Consider the following 20,485-nt stretch of genomic DNA (forward strand, 5'->3'; position numbering starts at 1 on the left):
TTATAGAATAAAATCAGAAAATATTTAGAGTTGACTAAGAAAAAGAGCAACTAGTGGGATGCAGCTAAAGCAAAAATCAGAATTATATAGCCTTAAGTGACTGTATTTGATAAGAACAAAAGCTGAAAATTGATATGTTAGGCATTTAATTTAGGAAGTCATATAGATTAATAGAATATACTAAAAGAAAACATTAAAAAGAAATAATAAACATGAGCAGAAATAAATGAAATAGAAGAGAAGCTATATTAGAAGATCAGTGAATTCAAAGAGTGGTATTTTGAAAAGATTAATAAAATAGACAAATCTTTGATAAGGATTGATCAATGAAAAAATATAAAAGACACAAATAAATATTAGGAATAAACAAACAAAGCAATAGATACAACATGGATTAGAAAGATAATAGAGGATATTTAAAACAACTTTATAACAAGACATTTGAAAACTTGGAAATATATAACTTACTGAAGTATGCAGCAGATCCTTATAAATCTATAAATTGCTAAACTGATTCAGAAAGAACTAGAAAACCAAAATAATTCTAAACCATTAAAGAAATTATATCATTGATTAAAATTATTCCTATAATGGAAACCCCAGTTCTGATGATTTATAGGTAAGTTCTACCTACATTACACAAATAACTCCAGAATATAGGAAAATGTAGAACTCTGTCCAGACTATTTATTAAAGGGAAATATCATACGATAATGTCAATAAATGAAAAGAAACATATGTGATAAAATTTAATATCCCTTTATGATAATATCTCTGAAGTTGGAAACAGGTGGGAACATCCTTAATGCAATAAATGGTAGAGAGGAAGGACCTGTAACAAATGTGATATATAATGGTGAAATGTCAAAAGCCTCCATTTTATGAGTAGGAACAAATCAAAGATGTTGACTATCACCTATTTTATTCACTGATTTACTAATTTACCAGCCAATACAAAAAGCAAGAAAAATGAACTAATGGCATATGGCTTGATACAGAAGAAACAAAAACAGTTATTATTCACCAATGACATAATTATGAAGAAAACACAAAAGTATCTACAGACAAATGATTAGAACTAATAAGAAAATTTAGCATAGTTATTGAAACAAAATTGATATATAATAGTCAGTTGCTTTTCTATGTACAATCAAAAATAGAAAATGTATTTTAAATATTAAAAAAAGAGAGTACTTGTACTTGGGTTAATCTAATAAACTATGTGCACATTCTCCTTGGAGAAATTATAAAACTTTACTGAGAGATACTAGGGGAGACAAATCATTATAGTGATTAATCATGCTCACAGAGAAAAAATTTTGGTGACATAAAGATATGAATTTACCACAAATTGATTCATGAGTTTCATGAAATTCTGATAAAAATACCAAGAGTTTTTTTTTTTTTGTGTGTGTGTGTGGGGGGGGGTAGGGAGTGGGGTGAGGGACCATGATAAGCTGATTCTAAAATTTATGTGAAGTACAAATGCTAAGAATAACAAAGACACTTTTGATAAAAAAAAGAACAAGGTGGGTGACTTGTCCTATCAGATATCAGGACGTATCATAATGCTAAAGTTTGTAAGCTAAAGTGTGATGTTTGTCCCAAGGTAGACAAAATTGATGAATGGAGTAGAATAGAGACTAGAATCATACCTATGCATATCTGAAAACCTGCTATATGAGACAAGTGTTTTTTGTGATTGACAGGGAAAGGATAAACTGTGCAATAAATGATGCAATTGGTTGTCCATACATAAAAAAAAAAAAGAAAAATTGATGGCTACTTCACACCACACATAAAAGTTAATTCCAGATGATTAAAGATTTAAATGTGAAAGGCAAAGCCATAAAATATTTAGAAAACCATACAGGAAAATATCCTTTTGAACTTGAGTAAGAAAGGATTTCAAAAAGTTCAAAAAATTGCTAATTTGGAACACATTAAAATTAAGAACTTCTGTTCATTACAACACATCCTCAGGAAAGTGAAAAGACAAGCTACAAACTGGGAGAAGATATTCTCAACACATACAACTAATAAAACATTCATCTAGACTTTTATGAAGAATTCCTACAACTGAATAAGAAAAAAACAAAAAATCCAGTAGAAAAATATGCCAAATATTTGAAGAGGCACTTCACAAAAAAGGAAAACAAAATAGGCTATATCTTATCATTAATCTGAGAAATGAGAATTAAAATCACAAAATTCCTCAGAATGGTGAGAATTAAGAAGTCTGAAAACTCTAGGTGAAGATGTAGAGCAATGGGCAGTTATATCTACCACTGCTTTGAAAAGCAAACAGCACTACCTGGTAAAGTTGAAGCTATGAATACTTTTGAACTAACCATTTCCATCTTATGTATACACTCTAAGTAATATTGGCACATGTGCACAGGGAGACATGAGCAAGAATTATTATAACTATTATTGGTAATGAAGAAAAGAACTAGAAATAATGCAAATGTCCATCAGCAGGAGACTTGATGAATTAGTGGTAGTTATTCTGACAATGGCATACTACACAGCAGAGAAGATGAGCTACAGCTGCTCACATCAGCACTAATAAATAACAAGGACATAATGTTTGTTGAAAAAGTAAGCTGCAGAAGAATACGTATGGCATAATTCCATTTTATATTAAAACCTCAAAAATAAAAAATGAGCAATATAGTGTGTCAGGATCAAAAGTAGTAAACATTTGAATAGAAGAAGAGCAAGGGTGGGGGTGGAGTAGAAGGAGGGACGCATCCTCAAGGGCTTCATAAATGCTGATTGCCTTATTTTTAAACAAAGTGATAGGTGCATAGGTGTTCATTATATCATCATTCTTGGGACATTAGCATACATTATAAATATTCTTTTGTATCCATTCAATATTTAATGAAAACAACCAAAAGGATATTTGATAAACACACAGTTGGCAATGTCCTTAGCTCAATAACCTCTCTACCCTTTAATTTCTAAATTATTGCTGCTGTTGTTTTATCTTGCCACCTGCAATTTAGTGATTAAAGTAAGCTCATTTTACAAAGAAGTCTGTTTAGAGAAGAAAAAATATTCTTTCACCCTGTTGGGTTTGTGGAATGGAAGATGAGAGCAGAAAACAGCATTTTCCATATAGCAGATGATCAGAGAAGCTTAATAGTTTTGAACTAAAATAACGAAAAAATGATTTTGATTTCCTCTGAGCAACGAAACATTTGGTTTCAAATTTTCAGTGGACTTTTCTTTCCATTTCATTTTTTTGTGTCTGTCCTTAGGCTGGTTTACTGGTGTTTTACCACTTGAGGAATCCCAGGGAATCTTATATCCTGAAAAGTCTGGCTCTAGTCTTGGGACCAGGGGGAGTGGCTTGCGCTGGTGATTTTTGGCTACCCAGCCCCTGGGATTGCTGTGAAAACACAGCTGGTGAGGCCAGGACACACACAGAGGCCAGCTTTTCAGAACGAGAAGAAACTAAGGGTGGAACCATTACCAGCAATTCTGGTCAGTGCTGCCATACAATCTAGTTAATTTATTTCCAAATAATTTACTTGAGGAACTTAATTATTTAGATTTGTTGTCAGCCACCACTGTCTTCAATATGCTGTGATCACTGCCACCAACGGCATCTTAAGCAAAGCAATAGATGATGTCCAAAGCCAGTATTAAAATCTGTGACTTGCCCTCCCAGAGTTTGTGATTTAGGCAGTAAAGATGAAGATGTGGACAAGAAAGAGTTACAGACAAATGAATAAAATTAAACTCAGGATATTGGCTTAGTGGCAGATTTTATTGCTTGCATTTGTTGGACAATTTATCTGTTTGTCTCCTTTGACTTTGTAGGCCAAAGCTGTATTGACTGATTTCCTAAGCTTGGCATGACCATTCCATAAATAAAACTTGCTGAAAATGACTTCTTTATATTTAAGATGTTAATTATTTTAAATCCCATAGTTACTCAACTCACACTTTGAAATAAAAAAGAAATTATGGTAGTAATTTAAGAGTGCCATAGAATCTCATTGGTGCAGAATGTGAAGCTAATTATTTGCTCCTTTTAAACTACATGAATATTGCAGATGTATCACATTCAAGTGTTTATTTTCTCCTTTGACATGAAAGAGTCAATTCCATTTTAACACCAATTTCTGCTGCCTCAAATATTTCATGTTTGACAGGAACCTATGAAGAGCTGCATAGGCTGTGGAGGTGCAGGGAAGAGAGCATACACTTGGCTTCAAATCCTGATTCCATCACTGGTTAATTGTTGGACCCTTGGAACTTATTTAAAATCTCTAAGCCTCAATTTTCCCATCTGTAAAATGGGCACAATAATTTCTATCTTATAAATTATATAAAATGTACAGTACATAGTAACTGATCATTAAAGTTAATCTCTTTGTTAGTTAAAATAACAGCAAAGTGTATTTAATGAAATCATTTGATGAGAATAAAGGGAAGGTGAAACAAATGCAGCATGCTTCAACTGCTCTGATAAAGCCTTCAGAATCTTAGGAGAGGGGCAACCATTGACACAATATATCTGGAGGGCAATGAAACCCTGGGATTTAGATCTGTCACCCAAGTTGTAGGGCCAAATCTCTGCCCTCCCACACCTTCACTGGAGTGGAATATTTTTACTTTTTATTATTTATTTATTTATTTATATTTATTTATTACTTGGTTGGTTTTTCAGGAAATGAAGAAATTACCTAAAGATAATGGAATTTTGAAATGACATGAAATTTCAGTCTTACAGTAAAGATTTTGTTGAAGGATCTTGCTAAAGATTCAACTTAGTTGGCTTGAAAGCAAATGAAAAATAATTTGATTACGCATTGAGAGAAAGCATGTGAAAACCTAGAGATGAACAAAAAACATACATTTTCAGTTGATTTGCTTGGTGACATGATGAGTGTTGGAACTTTTGTTCAAATGCCAGTTGCCTTCTGGGCTTTAATTTTACTTAAATATTCCATCATTGAGGTATATAACATTACCTTAAAGCACGTGGAAAATAGTGAAGTGAAAAAACATGCTTTGTCTTCCAGGCTTTTTCCTATGTATATTTTTTGTGTCTACAATCACAGTTTGTACACGATTTTTCAACTTGCTTTTTTCAGTTAATATCATGTCAAAGCATTTAAAAATGCTAATTAGTATGTTACATTCCATAATTTATTTTAAAAATTTCCTATTGTGAATATTTTGCTTCCAAAAATTTGCTGTAATTATTGTGAAGAACAATTTGCTTTCAGAGATTTTTCAAAGGATTTTATCTGTAGGGAAATTTAGTCATAAATAAAAGTACCAGCTCTCATAACTAAATTCAAGCACACCTTCCTCAGGTCCTTCTCCTTGTGTCCAGCACCATTTATGATTCCTGATTTCTGTAAGATTCTGCCTGAGGTGAACCTTCCTCAGATTGCAATATACTGGCATAAGGGCTTGGGTTTAAAATTTAGCTTCATCAAATTTCTTTCAACCAGGTACAGCTGGGCTTCTGTCTATCCTGAGCAACTTGCCATTCCCTAAAAATGTTACAATCCTTTATTTCTGCAAGATGACTTCTATTTGGAATGGCCCTCTATCCTTTCTGATTGGTGAGCTCCTACTCATTCTTCAAAACCCAGCTCAAATGTTACACCTGTTATGACTTCTTTGACTTTCCACGGGAAGTTGTGTTTCCATAGCATTCCATTGTCACCTCTACCATGGCTTTACCACACTGGAAGTTCTCTGTCTCCTGACACTAGACTGGGGGCTTGTGTAGTGCAGACACCAGAGCCAACCACTTCTATATCTCCATTACCTGATATATATTGAGCACTCAGTTTTGGTGAAGGAATGAATAACCTGCCAAATGAGAGGATCACCAGATTTGGAGCTGAGAGAAGTGGGATGAAGGCCAGTGTCAGCCCATATAGAAACTCAAATAGGTGGCCATTGACTTGGTCATGGACTGTAGCAGAAATCACAGGATTACAGAATGAATCACTTCATTTCTGAGGCCTTTAGGGGGAGCCTATGCCCTGGCCCTGGGACTGAGTTGGGTGATATAATGTGGATGAGTTTGGTGGGGGTGGGCATGTTCTCTGATGAATGGATATCTGAAGGCAGAGCTGGAGCTATCTGAGTGAACGGTGGGTGCGCTTATGTGTGTGGAAGGTTGTTTCTGACAGGAAACATCCCATGCAAAGCTCTGTGGTGGGAGTGAGCATGGAGAGTGCAAGGAGGAGGGTCAAAGTGTCTGAAATGCTGCTCCTTCAGTGTAGACCCCATCCCACATTAACACATGCAAAATACAAAATTCAGTTGCCTAATGCTTTCCTGTTGGCATCCTCCCTGGGCAGTCAGGTCAACTGATTCTGAGAAGCCCCAGGGTTCCAGAGCATTTACCTTCTCTCATCATGTCTGTAAGATGAAGAGGTACGACCACTGGTCCATATAAACATCTTAGGGGATGTTGGTCCAGGGGCTCCTTTCCTTATGGTGGAAGTCCTGGAAGAATGATGAAAAGACCTAGAAGAGATGCACACTGATGTTAAATCCTTTACTTCAAGTTTTGATAGCTCTGCATAACAGAAACCAATAGCTCTCAGTGGGTGGCACCTCTTAAATAAAACCAGGTTTCTGATGCCTTGGGGCAGTGGTTCTCGAACCTAGCTATATGTTAAAATCAACTGGGAATCTTTTAAAGACACCGAAGCCTTAGTACATCCCTCAGAAATTTGCATTCATTTTTTCAAAAAAGCTTGCTAAGATTTTCTAATGCACTGCTAGGGTCGAGAGCCAGTGCATTAGGGGAGCATGCTTTTCTAATTACTGTAGGATCATATTCACCCCCCACCCCCAAATTTCCCAAACTATAATTTTGGCATGGTTGCACACTCTGTAGGGCACTTTACTTTTCTAAAAATTTTGATTCAGCTTTAAATACTAAAATGCAACTTCTTTCCTCTTCAAACTGCTTTCCTTGATGCTGACAGATGTGACATGTTGGTGACAATACATCATGTTTGAAATGTGCTCCACTGTTGCCAGTGGGTTTGGCCCATGGCAGTTCAGTCTCTGCCTGAGAAAATCATAACAGAAGCAGCAACAGCAGCAGATACTCTGGCTTTTAGAGGCTAGGTTGATATGATGCAGATATTACAGGAATGTTTGGCTTAGGGAGACATTATTTCACCACCAAGCACAATGCTAAAAACAGCTTGTCAATATTTTTTTATTTTCTACATAATAATATTTTCTAGCAGTTTGAAACATGAAATATCATAGGAATCTTAGACTTATAGGAAAGTTAAAATGATATTTAACATATTAGAAGGAAGGAAGATGATTCCTTCATGGATGTATAGTCACAAGTAGCTTTCCTGTTGATTAAGCAGCATATAATGATAAGCATGGGACTGAAATAATATTAGCCACTTTTCATATGTCATATATTATCTATGCATATCTTGCATATACATATATCTACATAAAAACCCTGCAAGGTGGATAAGGTATCATTTACATATTACAAAATGATGTTTCAAGGATTTGAGATATTTGCTCACATTTAGAGAAAGCAAAACCATGCTTCAAAGCAAGTTATGTTTGCCTCCCATTCACTCTCTCTAGAGAACAACACATCGTGGTCTATCCAGTGCTTCCCAAGCTGTAAAGTGTAAACAAATTACTTGGGGATCTTGTTACAATGTGGATTCTGATTCACTGCATCTAGGACTGGGCATTTCTAACAAACCCTCCAGAGATGCTGATAATTGCTAGTTAGCACACAACACAGAGTAGAAAGGGCTCACAGCATGTACTCAGAGCTAGTCGTTGGTTATAGGCCCTGTTTTATCACCAGGTAGCTGCATGTCCTTGAGAAAGTCATTTAATTTCTCTAGGGCTGCTGTTTTTAGTCTGTGAAGTAGAGTTTGAACCCAATAACTTCTAAGATCCCTCTCAGTTCCAAAATTTTATGATTCAATAAATTGAAGAATGAATCTAAGCATACATTATGGGAATAGATCTCCTTCTATAACACTTAGGTTAACATCAGAGATATATGGAACCAAGTTTGTTGGAGATTGCAGAGATTTGGTAACCACTACAGATGCAAGAAGTCACACTTCTGGATCAAGATGGCAATGATAAGTTTCAGGGCTCTCTTCACCCACAGAAGCTTTGAACAACCAGCAAGAACTGGTAGAAATATGTCTTAAAGCTCCAGAAAACAGTTAAAGGACTGCAGTAACTGAGTGAGCACTGAATTAAGAAAAAGGCTGCTAAAAGAAGGAGGATCACATTGTGCCCTGACTTGCTCCACCCCCATCCCTACCAGTTTGGCACAAAGCTGGTGCATCTTCCCAGTGTGGGTCCCTGTTTCTGGTTCTGGAGGGAACAGAGAAACTCTCTTGCACATCCTGGGATCATTTAAATCTGGCATAATCTGACTGGTGGCACTCTGAGGGACTAAACCAGGATCCTTATCACAGGTTTGCCATCTCAGAACTTGCCCTGCATGTAGAAGGAGGCTCACAGAGCTCTCCTACAAAACACTGTGAGAGAGCATTCAGGTTGTGCTGCCTGGGGCAAGGCATTGCTCTCTGTAGGACATACAGTACAGGGCCCAGGACTCTAAAGAAAAGTGTTACCTAGGGAAAAAGGGACATTTGTACCCCTTTAAATGGGGGAATTCCTAGAGCTACATGCACATGGTCAGGACAAGAGAGATACAGAAAAGATCAAAAAGGCCCCTAAGCTTTGGCCTGGAGCTATTCTTTAAACTCATTGTATGGATAAACTCTGAAGAAAAGCATTAGCACAGGTTGATCTGCAGATCTGAAAAACTGAGAAAGGCATTTTCTTTTTTCCTTCCTCCTCTTCCTCCTCCTCCTCCTCCTCCTTTTTCTTCTTTCTTTGTTAGCTCCTGGTATTCAAAGACAGCTCTTTCATAACAGTAAATGGATAGAAGCTTAAGGAACAGATGACTCAGAGTCTAAATTTCAGCTCTACCACATTAAAATATCAAAATGTCCAAGTTTCAACAAAATGTTACAAAGCACATAAAGAAACATGGAGTGAAGACCCAGGCAAAGGAGAAGATTAAAGCATTAAAAATCATTGGTGAGGAAGACCAGAGCTGGGACATACCAGAAAAGGATTTTAAGAAAATGGTCCTAAATATTCTCAAAGAGCTACAGGAAAACATGGACAAAGAACTAAAGGAAATCAGGAAAAGAATGGATGGACACAAAAAGAACATCAGTAGAGAGACAGAAATTATGTAAAGTAACCAAACAGAGCTGAAGACCACAGTAACAGACATTAAAAATTCCCTATAGAGAGTCAATTGCAGATTGAAGCTGTGAGGAGAAACAATCAATGAACTTTATAACAAGACCATTGAAATCATCCAAGCTGAGGATCAGGAAGAAGAATGAAAAAATGTTAACAGAGCCTAAGAGACCTGTGGGACACCATCAAGTGTGCTAATATTTGTGTTTTGGGAATCCCAGAAGGAGAAAAAAAAAAGAGAAAGGGGCAGAGAGAATATTCAAAGAAATAATGGCTGAATTTTTCCCAATTTTAATAGATGACATGAATATACAAATCCTAGATGCTCAACAAACTCCAAATAGACACCGTGGCATATTATAATCAAACTGACAGGTACCAAAGATAGAGAATTCTAAAAGTCACGAGAGAAAAGCAGTGTGTCACATACAAGGGAGCCTCAATAAGATAAAATGCCAGTTATCTCAATGGAAATGATAGAGGCAAGAAAGCAGTGGGATGACATATTTAAAGTGTCAAAAGCAAAAAACTTGCAACCAAGAATTCTATATCCAACAAAACTGTCTTTCAGAAATGAGGGATATATTTAGAAATTCCCAGCTAAGCAAAATCTGAGAGAGTTTGTAAGCATTAGATCCACCCTACAAGAGTTGCTAAAGAGAGTTCTTCAGGTTGAAAGGAAAGGATAATAGAATAGATGAAAGCTTCAGGAAGAAATAAAGAACTCCAGTAAGACTAACAACATGGGTAAGTATAAATGCCAGAATTTTTGGTCTGGGACTCCATTTTTTACTTCATAGAGGATCTAAAAGGCAAATGTATAAAATGTAATGATAAATCTCAAAGAATATTATAGGTCACAGCTCCACAGTTTCAGATATTTCCTTATTGTGAAACATAACATATATACAAAACAGTAATATCTTTCAAAGCATCCCTTCTATGTATGTATGTTACATTCTCAATAAAAATATGATAAAAATATAATGATAAATCAGTGGTTTTGGACTCATAATGTATAAACTTATAATCTGTGACAAGAATTCTATAAAAGTGAGGGGACAGAGGGGTACAAGAACATAGTTTGTGTATACTACTGAAGTTAGTTGTTATTAAAGGAAACAAGATTATTTTTTATTTGGGATGTTAATCTTAAGCACCATAGTAACTACAAAGAAAATACTGGAGAATATTCAAGCTCATAGAGATAGAAATTAGAGTACAGGTTGCCAGGAGCCAGGGGCTTGGGGAATGGGGAGTTAATGCATTGTGGGTATAGGGTTTTGGTTGGGGATATGGGAAAATTTTAGTAATGGAAGGTGGTGAAGGTAGAGGAACTCTGTGGACGTTATTAATCCCACTGATGGTGTGCTTGGGAGTGGTTGAGATGGAGAGTTTATGTATTTATGTTCCCACAATTGAAAATAAAAGGAAGGAGCAAGTAAAGAGATAATGGCAGACAATACATGATCCTGGATGTGATTTGACAAGGAAGGAGAGAAGGCTGAAAGGGACATTATTGGGACATATGAAAAAATTGGAATATAGACTGTAAGATTTATGTCAATGTTAAATTTCTTCAATTGGATAACTGCACTTAAGGTAGTTACATAAGTGAATATCTTTGGTCTTAGGCAATGTACATGGATGTATTAAGTGCTTAAAGAACATGATGTATAAAATTATGTTCAAATGTTCAGAAAATAGAGTGATAGACAGCAGACAGATAATGGATAAATAGATTGAGAGATAGTTGGATAGAGAGAACGATACAGCAAATGTGGCAAAATTTTAAAATTAGTGGATCTGGGTATCTGGGTGGAGAGTGGTTAGGGGGATGTTAGAGTTCTCTGTACAGGGTTTGTATTACTTTTCTCACTATCCTGTAAGTTTGAAAGTATTTCAAATAAAAAGTTAAAAACAAACAAACAAAAAGTCACGCTTCTACCCTTGGTTTCTTAGGATAATGAAAGGAATGAAAAATAGACCTGAATGGATATTCTAGGCAGTTTTAGAAAGATTTAGAAACTAATCTGCTAGATCTTTAAATGACCTGGATCTTGGATATTTAAAGTTATTTATGTTCTTCTTTGGACATCTGTAAAACGTATCAAATAAAATAGAGATTATATCCATTATTAAAATCAGTCAGCCTTCAGTAAATAAGAATGATTTTAATCTAAGCTGAAGGAACTACTTCTTAAGAATGAGGATTGGCTTCAACTTTAGGGAACTTATTTCGACATTGACTCTGGCAGGATCCTCTGATTACCTCCAAAGGGTTGAGGGTGTGGGGTAGACAAAGAGTGGCAAAATTTGAGTTTAGGTAAAGCAGTGAATTACTGAGTGGCTGTTCTGTTACTGGTTATTCACCAGCATTTAATAGACACATCATACACATTTTAATGCTCTGAAATTATTCATAGTGAAAGGGGCTGTCATGCTTCGAATATATTTGGGAAACTTTTCAGACCGTGTGTCATTAATCTAGCATTGCACTCTTGCCCTGTTGTTTTAGGTGATGGAGAAAGGGGTATATGAAAGATATGTTCAATTCCAGCCAACAGTTAAACTTGTTTGAAGGGACTCAATGACTCCTCAGTTATTCCAATAAGTGCATTTGGAGTTTTTCCACCTCAGGTTTCTTTCACAAAGACAAACTGTTATTTAAAATCTGCTTTGCTGATAGTTAATTAAAATGAAAAGGAGTAGCTGCTTTAAAGACAATGGTGGAGGTTGAAAAAATTTTCCAGGCTTCAAAGAAACACCCAGAGTTCAAAACATGTTAATGGAAGCTGGTTTGGAGGTTCTCTCTCAGCTCAAAAGCAGCCCTCCGGAACTCCTTAAGCAATTAACTCAACTCTGCTCACTTTATAGGGCAAGAAACATTTAATCTGAATAGTGATTAAGAAAGTGATACAGAGAACAAAGAAAAAAAATTGCTTTACAAAAATTGTGCATTTTGGAATCCTAGCATAAAAGCAAGATCTGTGTAGGCAGCTATAGAGTGCTGTGGGCAGGAAGGAGGAAACCTGAATCTAATTCCATCACTGAACTAGGAACTGGGGCGAATCTGGCAAAGTTCTTACTATGTGACTGCACGAGTACGGTCTGAAAACCAGAATACCTAACGATAAAATCTCAGCCTTGAATGAAAACAAGGAGCCAGTGAGAATTTAACAATTTCTTTGTCTCAGAAATTCATAAAGGGCACCTTTCCATTTCTCAAGCATACACCCTGCTGGTTTCTACCCCGTGACTCAGTTTGTGCTGCTCCCTCTGCTTGGTAGATGAATAACTGTTTCAAATGCCATCTCAGATGTCACTCTCATGTCACTGCAGACAGCCTCACATGAGAAGCTTCCTCACCTCTCCCCCAACTTCTTGGTACTTACCTCTATTAGAGGAAGGTACAATTTTTCCTGTTGTATGCAAATCTGCCTCCCCTGCTAGGCTGTAAGCATTGCCTCAGTAGGGACTGTACAATTGCAGCATGGAGCAGGACACATGGTAAGATGCTGGCTGTGTTTGCTGCCATGATCATTTAAGTATCTCTTGGAAAATATGACCGACACTGACTTTGGCTTCATGATGTGGCTCACCACAGCTGGGTGCAGCTGATGTCTCCTTCTCCAACCTTTCCTTAGCACAATGTCTTTCTTTTTCCTTCTCCTGATTGTCCTGCCTCCTCTATCCCTTTCAATGACTTGGACAGAAATAGTTTTTATTGCTTGCTGAATTATCATTCAGTAATGCGTTCTTCAGGAAGCACAGCATGGTTTAATGAAAAGTGTCTGAGTGGTATTGCCAGATGGGGCAGGATTTGCCCCCTGGCATAACCACCTACCAGCTGGGTGACATTAGGCAAGTCAATTTAACATCTCTGAGCCTCAGTTTCCTCAATTCTGAGAATGGGAATACCAGTACTTGCTTTCTGGGTTGCTTAGAAGATTAAATGAAAAAATATATGTGAACGTACCTAAAGAAGATCAAGGCACATAAACGGGACATATTAAACATTAGTTTCCTTCTTTCTTCTCCTGTTGTTAATTTTAAAAGTAAATGGATTGAATTTTCTCTTTTTCTAAAAGAAAATCTGGTTAAGTTGCTTTGTATGTGTACATTGAGACTACTGATTTTTTCTACAGGTCAGTGGCATACAACAGAGGAAAAACATTTTTCTGAAATGTGCAGCTGAAATCTGAAGTACTTGCTCATTAGCACTAAGTTCTGAGCACCTATCCTGAGTAGGAGGAACCTAGAAGACAGTACCTCTGAACCCTGGCTACACGTTAGAATCACTGTGTGTGTATGTGTGTGTGTGTGTGGGGGGGTGGTTGGAGTTTTTAAAAAAACATGCTGGTGGCTGGGTCCCACCCATACCAACTAGAACTTCTTGGGGGTGGATCTCTGGCCTTGGTAGTTTTTAGAAGCTGCCCACATAATTCTGATATGCAGCCAAGGTGAGAAACGCTGCTATAATCTTTCAGGTTATGATTTCATTTAAGTTGAATTCTTTATGGAGACTCTCCCTGCCCCCAGAAGCTTCAGCTGCAGACTAACTGTTCCAGGAGTGCCAGTCTCTGTACCATGACTTCTCACTTCCTACCAGTTTGAGGCGTTCAGGTGACAGTTGCAAGGAAGCGAGGGATGCAGAGCAGGGAAAGTGTGAAGTGGATGCAATTTTTCAGTGTCAGTGGCCTTGAGCTGTGCATCTGGGATGCTTTGAATGCACTCTGTTTATTAAATGAGCAAGCAGGAGCCAACGGAATGATTAACACATAATTACATGCCTAATTTTGCATAAAATTGTAACACTAATGACATCACAGTAGCAACTCAAAAGGTCACTCTAGGCACAAAGATATAGGGGTTACTTCTAGTGTGTAAGACTGTCTTTCCAGACGGCAGATTAAATGTTCTCCGTAGGAACTGAGTTGTTTTGGCTTCAGGGCCTTTGGGAGAGAAGCCAAAAGTATGGCGATAATTTTAGGTCCAATGATTTAATTTAGAAAGCATTGGTACTTCTTATTAAGGGCTGTTTTAAATGTTATTGGGATGTTTTCCTCCAAAATCAACTACACATTTTTTCTTGTTTTAATGCATTCATTTGTGCCTCCAATAAATATTTTTTAAGTGCCGTCACGTGCCAGGGACTGAAGTGGGTGCTGTGGGCACCAAGATACCCAGTCCCACTCCCAAGTCCATGGGGGAGTCAGAATAACAAATCAACTTTTGAACTACACCAGAACTGATCTTCCTAAGGTTGCTATGACTTCTCAGTGGGTACATCCAATGATTACTTTTATCTCCGCATCTTATTTAACCTCCCAGCTTGCTGAATTTGGTATCATTGATCATTTCCTTCTTCTAAACATGCTTTAACAACCTTGAATTAGAGAACAGTGCTCTGCTGGTTCTCCTTCTCACTCTCTAGTTGCTCCTTCCATTTCTTTTGCAGGCTTCTATTTCTCCACTGACCCTTTAAATGTTAGTGTCATCTGGATGAATGACCAGACCTACTGAATAGCCTCTTGACGACATCTCGTAACAAAAACAAAAAGGACCTATCACCCCAACCTGAAGCCTAGAAGACTGAGTGAAATAGCCCCATTTGCTGCCCAGTTGTAGAGGTAAAGGAGAAGTGCATCACTTAACACTATTGTTTCTTGGAGACAAATTAAGAGAATGGATTCTTAATTTTTTTAGGCTGCTTTCAATAGCTGTTGTTCGTGTAATTGTGTTTGAATTGTGTTTCCGGAGGATAGCAGCTCAAGTTAAATACTGCATCCGTCCTTTAGCCTGCTAGTGATTTGGCTCATTGAATTTAGCAATTGACTTTTGTTCAGAGGGCTCTGGGCTTCTAACCTTCACTCTGTCATTGAACAATTGTATAACTGCAGGTAAAACACCCTTTTCCCCTCCCTCAGTTTCACCATCTGTGAAAGGATGACTATGGAGCCAAACACTATTCTTTTAGTCAGCATTCATTTCTTCAATTGACAGATATTTATTGAACACTTACTATGTAGCAGGCACCAAGCTGGGTGTTGGGGATACATTGGTGAATACAACAGGCAAAAAACCCCTTGCTTTTACGGAACTTTTGGTTTAGAGAAGGAGACGGACTAGTCAAATGTGAATGGATGTTTTAAATATAAAATTGTTATACATGCTCATAAATCTTATCATAAATAATAAGTTTTGCATCACATCTACAGTCATAACATCTATCAGAAATGATCACCTCAGGGTTTGGTGGATAGAGCTTTGAAATTAGTTACAGGTTAAAATTCCAGCTACACGACTTTAGCAATTATGTCACCTAAATAAATTAAACTTCTTTGAACCTCATTCTCCTCATCAAGAAAATTAGAGTATAATAGATACCATATAGGATTGCTATGAGGATGATTTAAAATAATGCAGAACATTGAGTGGGCACTAAGTAAATGCTGTTTTTTTTTTTTCCTATTTGGAGGAAATAGCATTCCCCCCCACTCCCAAATTGGCCATACTGATACATCAAGTCCTTCTGGGAAGAAAACAAAACAAACAAACAAAAAAAACAACTCTATGTAGAGATGAAAAACACATTTTTACATGGTCTTAATTAGTCCACTATGCCATAATTCATTTCTTAATGAGCTTTTCAAGTGGATAATCACAACTGATGGTTGATTCCTTCCATGCTACATATTTTAAACCTGTCTAATTGTTAAACATTCACTTTATTGGGCACCTCACATACACAGCTGTTGTGAGAAAACCTGTTTATAACTCACCTGTGTCTCCGAGATTGTTACAAATGACAAACTGAAGCCACCTATCCCTCCTTGGTGAATGTGTTTTAACTCTTGCTTCTATTTTAAATGAGAATCAAAGGAGGTAAACTAAATAATAAGAGCTCTGTTTAGAGAAGAACTAGAAATGACACTAATAAACATAAAGGCCACTAGATGTGAGGTACTTCTCTAGACCTACATAAATAATGCATTTGTATGCATTATTTCATTTAATTCTGACAGTAACTCTTCTGAGAGCTCTTTTTATTTACCAGAAGAGGAAGCTGATCTTCAGAAAAGTAAGTAAATTGTCCCAGGTCATATAGCATTTAAGACATGAAGCCAGAGTTTCAAACCTGTGCAACAACAAAACCCATACTCTCACAGCCTGTCCTTACTTGCTAGGCAAACCAATTACCAAAATTCATCTCAGACAAAATTGAGTACTAAATGGTAGTGGCAACATTCGGTTTATTTTTTCTTTGAGGATCACATTCTTCACCACATCAAAGTTAGAGACAGAGGGAAAATGAGGGATGGTTGAAGAATATGGCAGGAGTGAAAAAAAGGCAAGAAAGTGAAGCATAGTGATAAGAACATAGACAGCTGGGTCCAAACCCAGGCTTTGTGCCTTACTATCTATTGGTGTGGCCTTGGGCAAGTTTCTAACACCTTTCACTTCAGTTTTCTCATCTGTAAAATGAGATTGGTAATAATCATTTGTAATTTATAGCATTCTTGTGAAGATTGAGTTAATATATGTGGTGTGGCCTTGTGATGCTATAATATAAGTTACATGTAATATATGTACATATGTAACAATATATATTATGTGTGAAGTATGTATATATGTTAATAATGAATATAAATAGCATTATATAATATATGAGTTAATATATAAAAAGTATCTACAACATGGGAGGCATTAATATGTATATGCTATTATTATTACCATTTGGGAATGGGTTAAATATATAACAGAAATGGAAGATAATAGAATCTGTGTAAAAATTCACACAGTTAAATGTATTCAGTGGACATTCATAAATGTGATTTTTAATGTTTATGGAAAGAGGAATGGAGAAAAGAGTTAAGTAGTCAAAGTACCACTTTCTATGCTATTGTTTGGTCTGTAATCTGGGCCCTTTGGCCTCCGGGTCCCATCTTCCTCATATGTAACATGAGGAAATTGGAAGAAATGAGTCTGTTTCCTTTCACTTCCAACATTTTATTTTTTTTTTAATTTTTAAATTCAGTTTTATTGAGATATATTCATTTACCCTACAATCATCCACCATGTACAATCAATTGTAGCATCTTATAGCTGTGCATTCATCACCAAAATAAATTTTTGAGCATTTTCCTAACTCCAAAAAAAAAAAGTGAAAAAATGAAAACAAGAATAAAAATACAAGAACACCCCAAACATCCCATCACCAACTCCCCCATTATTCATTTACTTTTTGTTCCCATTTTTCTACTCATCTATCCATACGCTGGATAAAGGGAGTGTGAGCCACAAGGTTTTCATGATCACATGGTCATACCACGTAAGCTACACAGTTGTACAATCATCTTCCAAAATCAAGGCTACTGGGTTGCAGTTCAACAGTTTCAGGTGTTTCCTTCTAGATATTCCAATACAATAAAAACTAAAAAGGGATATCTATATAATGCATAAGAATAACCTCCAGAATGACCTCTCAACTCTATTTCAAATCTCTCTGCCACTGAAACTTTGTTTCATTTCTCTTCCCTTTTTGGTCCAGAGGCTTTCCCAATCCCACAATGCCGGATCAGGATCATCCCCAGCAGTCATGTCCCACAACATTTTATTTTGTTCTGCTTTGGAAAATTGTGATTGATTTCAGTTTCTATGACTTATTTGACTTCTAATTTGTCTTTGGTTAAATATAATTTCTACTTTACATTCTGTTGATTTCTTAATGAATTTTTAGTAATGCTCATGGGAAATCTAGTAAACTACAGGGAAGGGATATTAAGCACCAAATGGGAAGGTAAAATAAAAGCTCCACAAAGATCTTTGTGGACTATATTTATAGATCTGGGCATTTCTACAGAGCTGGGCATCTTGGGCACAAACTTGTTTTGTCATCAGTAATCCCACCAGCCTCTTCTACCTTACTTCTTCTACTCTATATGTTGCTTCTCACAGAATCTTATCTCTAACCCAAATTTTAAACCACTGGTCTATCCCAGAGGGCTGCTAGTTGATAGTGGGAATTTTAGTTGCTGTGGCAGATTGGTGAAGCAGATATTTTGGGGGCAAGAAAATACGGCTTATAGTCTTGCTCTACCTAGCTGTGATGGTCTTTGAATGAACTGTAATTAAATTTGCCCAGAGCTTCTCCCAGTGGTGGTTCCTAACTGACTACTGGTAATATGTGAAAAAATATATTCCTGGGCAACAGGCAGCATTCTGAACTCAGTGGCCCCAGCCTCAACTGAGTGGTCCAGGCCTTTGTTCTTGCCAAAGGGAGATTCCTTTCATTTATCTGTATCTTCCACTGCCAAGTGCAATAGTAGTAAGAAACCATGGGCTCTGGAGGCAGAGACAACTGAGTTCAAACTCTATTCTGCCCTTTTGCTATCAGTATAACATTGCGCCCATGTTAATGAACTTCTCTGCATCTCAATTCCCTCATCTATAGAGTGGGAATACTAATACTACTTTCAAAATTTGTTGTGTAGATTAATTAAAATAATACCCTATTAGTAATTAAATTAATGATTAATAAACTATATCATAACATACCTAACATACCAAATTAATACCATTATCCTGACTGAAGGAGGGATTTGAGACAGAATTCAGAGAAACCATTGAAAACTAGCAATATAAAACTGGAAGAGAAATTGAGATGTTTTTTGGTTTTCCTGGATAGCTTTTTAAGGCTACAGGTAAAAGGTCACTTAGAAGCAAATGTGTCTAATTGTAAAAGCAGGCTATCATGATGCAAAAAGCACTAATAAGTAGGTAAAGGAAAAGATACATTAAATTCCAAATCTTACTTTGACTCAGTAGAATAGGTTGTAAAGATCCAAGAAAAAAACAGGCAATTGGAATAGTGATTGGTTTTTGATGGCTACTGAACCATGCCAAGTAGTATTCAAACTACTTGGATTCTATGGTGAAAGACTCGTGAGAAATATTAAAATAGATGGTTAGTCCTTTTCTAAACCACTGTTTTTACAATTGTCTGGAAAGTACCTCATGTGATGATGTTTCAGTTGCTGAGGAAGCCCTGTAAAGTAACATAAATACCTTGGAATAGCTTGCTTAAAGAGGTGTATCTCTTATATTTTGTAGCATATAGGTTCTTTGGTTCTAGATTAGGACTAAGAGAAACCTCCCAAGATGAGTGACTGACAGAAATTGGGATCTTATTCATTATTTCATCAACACATATAGCCCTCAATGGCCACCAAATTTGGAAAATGGTGGCATGGATCAAGGAAGCAGAAGAAATTGCTTTTGCCTCTTACTTCCATTCTTTCCTTGCTATATGATATGGGTCACATGTTAGTTAGCCTCCATGGGCCTCAAATTCCTTGTCTGTAAAAATCAAATTTTATTTTTAAATAAAACAATTGTTTTAGTATTTAGTATTAAATGAGAAGACATATTGCAAGTGTCTGGCACACAATAGGTGATAATATAAATTCTTTCCCCAAAAGGACCTGATTGTGTTACCTTGTCCAGCAAGGTGGGGTGGGGTGGGAGGTTGGGACCTTGTGAAGTGGAGGGTCCAGGTTGTGTCAGGTTGTGTAGCTGGAATATGAAGAACTGTGAAAACCAAGTCTGGGAGAAGTTGCAGCTATTACAGCTGCATTTTTTTTGTTTTTGTTTTTTTTTTTGTTTCTCATTGCCGTTCCTTGAAAGACACTATGGCCATTTTCTTCCTTTCTATAGCTTGCTTTCAGTAGTTAATTCATATACATGTTTTGAAAGCAGAACAGCAAAATGGGGCTTGAGAAGGGTTTATTTACCTTATGCATCAGTCTAAATAAGGTAAGAAAGTTCAGAAACAGATAAATGGGGTTACCTTTTGATCTTGGCACAACTGAAGCTTAAGAGATAAGTCCACAAAGATAACTACTTGGTTGAGTTCCTACTATGTGCCAATTTATACTTCCATTTTGAAAATAAAGGAACAGGCTAAAGCAGGCTTAATGGCCAACTGAAAGCCACATGGCCAATAAAGGGGAAAGCAAAGAGTCACACCCATGTCAGTCTGAGGCCAAACTCATTGTACCTGACTCCTACCCTGTAAGCCATTACACATACAGAGTTACCAATGAAGATGAAACTCAGTTGCCCCCAAGGCTCTCTCAGTTGTGCAATGGTCCCCTCCTCATTTGTTCCAGGCTCACACCCTGCATCATGGAAATCAAGCATG

General features: G+C 36.8%; 1 protein-coding gene across 3 annotated transcripts in view; it reads right to left on the bottom strand.

Moving 5' to 3' along the window:
* The window catches only part of KCNMB2 (potassium calcium-activated channel subfamily M regulatory beta subunit 2), a 273,702-nt gene that overhangs the window by 27,636 nt on the left and 225,581 nt on the right, over positions 1-20,485 (bottom strand). For all 3 annotated transcript variants that reach the window (XM_037824169.1, XM_037824254.1, XM_037824309.1), the window contains one exon: positions 6,388-6,510. In XM_037824169.1, coding sequence (XP_037680097.1) covers positions 6,388-6,443 — 56 coding nt within the window. In that variant the 5' untranslated portion in view covers positions 6,444-6,510. The remainder of the gene's footprint in view (positions 1-6,387; positions 6,511-20,485) is intronic.

Source organism: Choloepus didactylus, chromosome 1 (genome assembly GCF_015220235.1).
Source record: "Choloepus didactylus isolate mChoDid1 chromosome 1, mChoDid1.pri, whole genome shotgun sequence".
NCBI classification, from domain to species: domain Eukaryota; kingdom Metazoa; phylum Chordata; class Mammalia; order Pilosa; family Megalonychidae; genus Choloepus; species Choloepus didactylus.